Source organism: Miscanthus floridulus, unplaced genomic scaffold, assembly GCF_019320115.1.
Source record: "Miscanthus floridulus cultivar M001 unplaced genomic scaffold, ASM1932011v1 fs_373_2_3, whole genome shotgun sequence".
NCBI lineage: Eukaryota > Viridiplantae > Streptophyta > Magnoliopsida > Poales > Poaceae > Miscanthus > Miscanthus floridulus.
The window spans coordinates 8,455-15,902 of NW_027096665.1; the positions used below are offsets into that span (position 1 = coordinate 8,455).

Sequence of the window (7,448 nt, forward strand, 5' to 3'; positions counted from 1 at the left end):
GGAATTGCTCGAAGGAGCCCCAGCGCCTCCCCTCGTCCACGTCCTCGAGGGTGAACAGAGGTTCCCCCTTAGAGTCGTCCCGGCTCCGCCACAAGACACGCGGGCTATCCCACCCGCGGGGCTCGGGTTGTACCCGGACGAGGGCCGAGCTCCCCTCGCCAGAAGTCAGAGCTGGCTGCTCCACGGTGCTAGCCGCCTCAGCGTCCGCCACCTCTTTCCCCCGAGAAGTATCGTTGGAGGAGATTGATTGAATCTCCACCTCCCGTGCGCTCTCCTGTGACGGCGGCGGGTCTTGGACCAGGGGCGGTATCGAATCTTGCCCCACCTCTGTCTCCGCATCCTAGGCCACCGGCTCCGCCGTGCCCAAGCCAGCCTCTGCCACCTCGGCCTCAGTGGTCCTGGGAGCACCAGCCTCTGTCACCTCGGCCTCGGTGGTCCTAGGAGCCCCGGCGTCCGCCACCTCAGCTTTGGAAGCCCTGGATGCCCCGGCCTCTGCCACCTCGACCTCGGAGGTCCTAGGGGCCTCGGCCTCACCCTCGGTGGCCTCAGCGACTGAAGGCGCCTCGGCTTCACCTAACTCGAGGGCCCCGGCCTCGCGGGGCATAGGCGTCTCCTCCCACGCTTGCTTCGTGGCCGCCTCGGTAGCTTCTCCTTGGGCGACCGGCTCCTTCGGGTTGGCCCTGGCCGATGCTGCGCCATGCCATAGGGCGGCCTGCGCGTTCACTACCCATCGGGCGGTGGAGCTGGTGCTCACCTTGAGTGCCTTACGTGGTGCCAGGGCGGGCGCTTCCACCTGACACTTCCGGCTGAAGGCAAAGCACTCACGAGGTCAGCATACGACCAAAGAACGAGTGGGAGATGCTACAAACTCCACTGACAAAACACTTACCTCGAACGGGGACACAATAGCTTCCGCACCGCGTCCCTCGTCCTCGACGACGGCGGTGGCAGCGGCAGTGGCATGGCCCCCGTGTCCACCGGTACCGGCCGGCCCTCGCTAGACTCCAACGCCTCCTCGGCCCTCTATGAAGGCGGTTGTGTCGCCCCCGCCGTCGCCTACTCCACCTCCACCGTCGAGCCCATCGGGCTGACGGCGCGCTTCCCCAATGCTCGTGTCTTGAGCGTGTCAGCCTCGGCCTTGGGGCGAGCGATCACCAGCCCCGAGGCGCCCTCTCCTCCTCCTCCTGGAGACGCTGGGCCGCTTGCTGACGCCCCGCCTCGCTCTCATCATCATTGCTCGAAGAGTCCATCGACAGCGGTTGCCGGCGACGTTTCTCTAGCTCATCGTGCTCGAGACTCTTCCTCTTGTGCCTTGCCTCCTCGGCGTCCTTCTGCTCCTTGTACGCCTCGGCGTGCGCCCTGTTCGCCGCCCGCCGCTCTACGTCCTCGGGAATGGGCGGCGGGGAGGCTCGCACATCCCTCATCCCCTACAGGAATGACAAACACAAATAAGGGAACAGATTGAAAATGTAAGGGGCAAGGAGGCCTCGGGGGGCCACAACGGTGCGTGACTCACCAGAGAGATGTACCCCCGTGACGGGCGCATCGGGAACGGGTTCAGATCACTGCTCCTCTGCCGCCCCTCCACCGTCTCTCTCACCCGACGCAGAACCTCCTCGTCGGAAAGGGCGACGGTAGACAACCAGATGTCGTCGATTGGCTCACCCGGTGTCATCTCAAACAGGCGTTGCTGCTGAGCCATCAGCGGCAGCACCCTCTGGCGGTGGAAGGCCGCCACGACAACGGCGAGCGTAAGGCCGTGGCTACACAGCCTCTCCAGCGCCTTCAGGAGCGGCTGCAGCTTGGGCTGATCAGCCAATGGGACGCCGTACCTCCACCTCTCCGGCTGGCTCTCCACAACCCGCTCGGTATAGGGGGAAGCCCACCATCATCATTGCGGAGGTAGAACCAGCTGTTGTACCAGCAACGGTTGGACGACGCGAGCTGGGCTGGGATGTAGAAGGGCTGCCTGTCTTGGCGCACTTGGAGAGTGCAGCCGCCGGCCCTCTACGCCTTCAGTGTGCCCGTCGTGCCCGTCGGCTTGGTGTTGAGCCCCACCCGAAAGAAGTGGAGCCACAGCTCCCAGTGGGGGGTGATGCCAAGGTACCCCTCGTAGATGGCGACGAAGATGGCCGCCTTCGCGATGGAGTTGGGGTTGAAGTTGTGGAGCTCCACACCATAGTAATTCGGGAGTGCCCGCATGAACGGTCCGCCGGCAAGCCAAGGCCACGCTCGTGGAAGGCCACGAAGCTCACGATGTAGCCATCGCGCGACCTCGGCTCCGGCTCACCCCCTGGAGCAATCCACTCTGGTCTGTTGGGGTCGGTGATCAGGCGGAGGAGACCGTCGTCGACGAGCGACTGTAGCGTCACCACGGACACGTCGGACGAGCCCCAAGGATCCGCCTAGACGACAACAGCGCCGCTGGCCATGGGGGCGGTGGAGAATGTGGCTACGGTGGTAAGGCGTGCTCTTGCTATCTCTCTCTCGCCTTTCCTCCCCCTTCTCCCTTCTTCTCCCTGGCGCTCTCTTCCTCTATTCTTAGTAACCGCTCGAAGGAAGAAAGGGCGAATGCAGGCAAGGTAAGGAGGGGTGGAGCGTGGCTCTTCATGTATTTATGAGGGAGGAAAGAGGGCGAAATGGACGGGCGATGAAACCGGGGAAGTTTCCCTCAGATCTAGCGCAGTTAATCCGGATCCAACCAAACCGCCCACGCGTCCACCTTTTCCCTATTAATCGCGCGCACACGGTAACATCCCATCCACAGATGTCGCGTCGCATTCGACCGCAGCAACGGCAGGCGCCGTTCCGTCTCCCCAAAGAACCACCTCAAAAGGCGCACCCGCTGTCGCCAGCCGATGGGAAGGGAATATCCCCCACCCGATTCCTTTCAGACTAAGGAACTGGGCACCGAGCCCGTTACGGTTCAGGGGTTCGAAGGCTAGGCCCCCGAGGGTCTCGACAGCCGCCCCAGGACAAACAGAGTCAGGGATGACTATGGGCAAGCCCGTACATGGCCGAGGCCCAAGCAAGCAATTGCTTGGGATGCCCTAAGTCGTGTCCGAGACCGATAGGGAGGCCTCTGAATGGGGTCCCACCGTAGGGAGGCACCGAGCCCCCGAGGCCAATCGAACGGCCCTGGGACCCACTAGAGAAGCCCTCTGGTACTTTTGGAGTGCGTCTCTGGACCGCTAGTCAATCCCTATCGAATGGGGCACGGGCCTCCACTCGGACTTACCCGATAACAGCTCACCGGAGGTGTCACTGCTCGCGCCCACTGAGGGTAGCCTGGCATACTCCACCCCTCCTTCCGAACGAAAAGGATGCACGAGGGCCCCAAAAAAAAGACAAGGAAACTCCTGATCGCCCTCTTGCTCCGAGCAGAGGCTCGGGGGCTCTTCCTACAGCCAAGCCGAGACCCAGCGACCCGAATTCGCACTTAGGGGCTCGACAAACGCGATAAACACCCCTCCTTCCAAACAAAAAGGATGCGCGAGGGCCGCGCAAAAAAGATAGGGAAACTCCTGATCGCCCTCTTGCTCCGAGCAGAGGCTCAGGGGCTCTTCCTGCAACCAAGCCGAGACCCAGCGACCTAAACTCGCACTCGGGGGCTCGGTAAATGTAATAAAACCCCTCACTCAACATGAAAAAAGCCCCTAGAGGAATAAATCCACTCCTCTAGGGCCTCGGGGGCTACACCCGGCGGGTGCGCTCGCGCGCACCCACCGAAGCCTTGAGTACGAAACACCATCCCGTCAGGAGCTGCTGCAAGCCAAGTCTCGTCAAAACCTCAGGGAGAGCGCTCACACTCTCCCCGAGGCTCGGGGGCTACTGTCGGGTACCATAAAAAGGGGTCCCCTAAGCAAGAACCAAAAAAATCGCTTAGGCCTTGTAAATATCGAAGCCAAGAGATAATCGCCGGCAAACCCCCACCTTATCTGAAGCCCAGCTCGAATAGTATCTAGGCTCACCTCGAATAGTATCTAGGCTCACCTCGAATAGTATCTAGGCTCACCCGAATAGTATCTAGGCTCACCCGAAGCGGGCTCGGCCCAGAATGAAACCACAAGGCCTCGGACGAGGTACCGATTCTCCGACTCGACCAAGGCCCCGCGCGTAAGGCCTTGGACGAGGTACCGATTCTCCGCATCGCCTGAGGCCCCGCCCGTAAGGCCTCGGACGAGGTACCAATTCTCCGCCTCGCCCAAGGCCCCGCCCGTAAGGCCTCGGACGAGGTACCGATTCTTCGACTCACCCGAGGCCCCACCCATAAGGCCTCGGACGAGGTACTAATTCTCCGCCTCACCCGAGGCCCCGCGCCACAAGGCCTCGGATGAGGTACCGATTCTCCGACTCGCTCGAGGCTGGCTCGGCATCAACCCTGTCACCTCCGCCTTGACCGACTTCTCTGACAGGACGTCACATCCAACCAACGCGACCAACCACTCCCGCGACGTCAGCCAAACGACGGCTCGATACAGCGGAGTGGCCGACGAGATGGGAGTCACATCGACGCCATGCCATCCGAGACGAGATGGGGCAGGGGTTACCGGCCGCTGTGCTCGGCACTGTGCCCATGACTGACACCCGTGCTGTACTGTGCTGCCTAACCCCTGCTCCAAGGATTGCACGGCGTGGAGAGTCAAGTCCGGGTCCCTGTAGCCTCAGAATCAGCGTATAGGACCAGCCGCTCTCTCCGAGCCTCAGCTATCACTTTCGGGTTCCTGTAGCCTCAGGACTCACGCCCACTGAGCCCCCCCCCACAATGGTTCAGCCTCTGCACCGACTAGGCGTCGGCTCTCCACGTTGTCAGCACTCTGGGACTGGCACATCGTCCGTAGTACGTGCCATGCCCTGTGTCAAGCCGTAGGAGCTCCCACGTCGCATAGGATCAGGCGTGACCGGCGCGTCGCTCCAGCGCACCGAGGACAAGGCTGCTCCACCGACCATGCCGCCACAGCGACGAGCTACAGGGCTTGGACATACCGCCTCTGCTCACAAAACGCCACGTAGCAAATCCATGTACCGCCCCCGTGTCTCCCTTCGACTATAAAAGGGAGTGACCGGGGCTGCTTCTAGAGAGGGGACACACATGGGCCAGTAACGCACAACGCTCTGTAACACGCATGCTTCCTCACTGCAAGAGATCAACATCTCAAGCAACCCACTCCACTCTACGCAGAGACCTGGGACTAGCTCCCTCTCTCGCCCAGCTTGTAAGCCCCTACTACAAGCACCTCGGTGCAAGGAATACAAGATCGCTCTCTTAGACTGGACGTAGGGCACCTATTGCCTAAACCAGTATAAACCTTGTGTCTCTTTGCATCACCATCCGGGATTAGGGGCACGTAGTACACTTTCACTAGTCGGTTGAGGGCCCGCCGGTCCAAAACACCGACAGTGTGCAAGCGGAGAAGACCAACAAGGACCTCCAACTCAAGCGAGAGGCCCTGTCCAACTCGAGTTTGAGTTTGCCTCAGCCTCCAGGACTAGCCTACAGTAAAACAGATGCCCATGACGCATACGGACTCCATATTCGATATTCCACCTATGCATGAAAAGATAATTTCATAATATGATAACGAATGGATTTGGTTTTTCAACTAGAGTCAATGGAAGTTGTCGAAACAAGTCAGCATCCATAACCTGCCAGGGTGTTGTGTTGTCTTTTGGTTTCTTGGGCCTGTATCGTCTTAGAGCTCATTAGGGGGTGCATCCAGGGGGTATCACATCCTAAACACTTTATATTGAGTCAATCATCATCGCCAAAGTTAATTTTTGGGTTTTGTTAAAGATCTATCTATCATTTAACAGTCGCCATCATCGGTTATGAGACCCCACTTTTGTGATCTTATTCATACATCTACAGTTGCCACTTCATTGAGCTGCATTCTTTCTAGTTCTTGCTTGTGTTCTTTGTTTTGTAGGTAGGGATTAGCCTTCTCGGTGAGGTCAACTGGATTGTGACATGGTTGATAACCATATGAATCGTGGTCTTCAGGTTGCAGAGTTTGGTTCTTTTGATCTGAAGCCGGATCGATGCGTCGTGTTCAAACCAAAATGATAGTTATCTTCACTTGACGAAAGATCGGGACCCCGTCCCATTAAGTGGTAATTAGAGCTTTAGATATACCGTCTGGTTCACATCTCACCCTAGTTTGAGTATTTTCTATGCCATGCGGCCCCTCCCGATGATCAGCTCCTTGAAGGATGCGTGGACCACCATTTCGCATCCTACGTTATCAAGCACAACACGCTATAGTCTCTCACACAATTCTTTGTACACATGGGACATCATGGACGAATTTCCTCACCCTGATTTTGTCTCCTAAATGTCCCAGAGGCTGCAGCATGAGTACTCGATCTCTCTGTCTGGTGGATAGCTGGCCTAGTGTGGCTTGTGCCAGCGTCGACCAAGAAGGTTGCATATTCAGTCAACCAGGTTATGGCTTAGGCGAATGGGGTTCTTGATATGTGCTCCAAGTATGGTAGATGAGCATTGAGTATGCATGTATGTAGAGTGTTTAGGGTGACATTTTCCTGCAACTCAATAATGGCAGATCTTCCTGGGTTTGTCTATGGAGGGACAACAATAATTTCGAGAGTCAATGGTTCTCGCATGCCGGTATGAATTGCTAATGAATGCTTCGCTAGTAACTTTTTCTTTTGTTACATTATTTTGTAGTCACTCAATAGTGTCCAATATAAATATATGAGAGAATTTTAAAACGGGTATAGAAGTCACAACGATTATTTCAAGGGCACAGAAGGAGAGACCATTTTTCTAGGGGTACACAGAGAATTCTCTTTAAATATATCCCTGCATTGTGAAATGGACCTGGAAACGCATGATAAAAAACCTAAGCCAACCTATGGCGGTGCATGTCTTACTCCAATCAATAAGAGAGACAGGACAACAGAAAGGCATACGTAGATCAAATGTTCTAGTAATAGGCATGGAAGGTGTTTGCAAATTTAGATACCTTAGCTAGAGATGTACGGTCTTAGTACAAATTCTTTGATTTTAGGTGCTGATGGGCACTATATTCAACTATCAAATATGACCGAGCATTCTATTGGAACGTATAGTTTGTTACATATTTTTATTGAATTCATTTAGGCTTGGTTTAAACTGAAATCAAACTAATTTCAAGAGACATAATCTATACCTCTATATACCTAATATTAAAGAGGCAAAATTTCCGGCTATTTTTTTTTGTCCATCCATTTTTTTGGTCCGTCTCCCTCTAAATACCAGACAATGAAGAGTTTCGTGTGTCCGGACTTATATATAACCCGTGCTCATATGATTTAGAATAGCTCTTGTCTAACGCGATACAGAGTCGGATAGATAGGAATTATATTGTAATACAAATAGATCTCTTCAATCATGAATCTTAATAAAAATTCTACACTAAATAGAATACAAGTTCTAATCAAATAGTAAA

The 7,448-nt window shown here is 55.8% G+C and overlaps 1 protein-coding gene across 1 annotated transcript; it reads right to left on the reverse strand.

The window, feature by feature from the left end:
- Nucleotides 1–340: 340 nt before the first annotated feature.
- LOC136531558 (uncharacterized) lies at nucleotides 341–963 on the reverse strand. The gene is made up of 2 exons (XM_066524204.1): nucleotides 890–963; nucleotides 341–806 (listed from the first exon to the last, which is right to left on the reverse strand). The coding sequence occupies exons 1-2, from the start codon at nucleotides 961–963 to the stop codon at nucleotides 341–343; spliced, it is 540 nt and encodes a 179-aa protein (XP_066380301.1).
- Nucleotides 964–7,448: the final 6,485 nt, after the last annotated feature.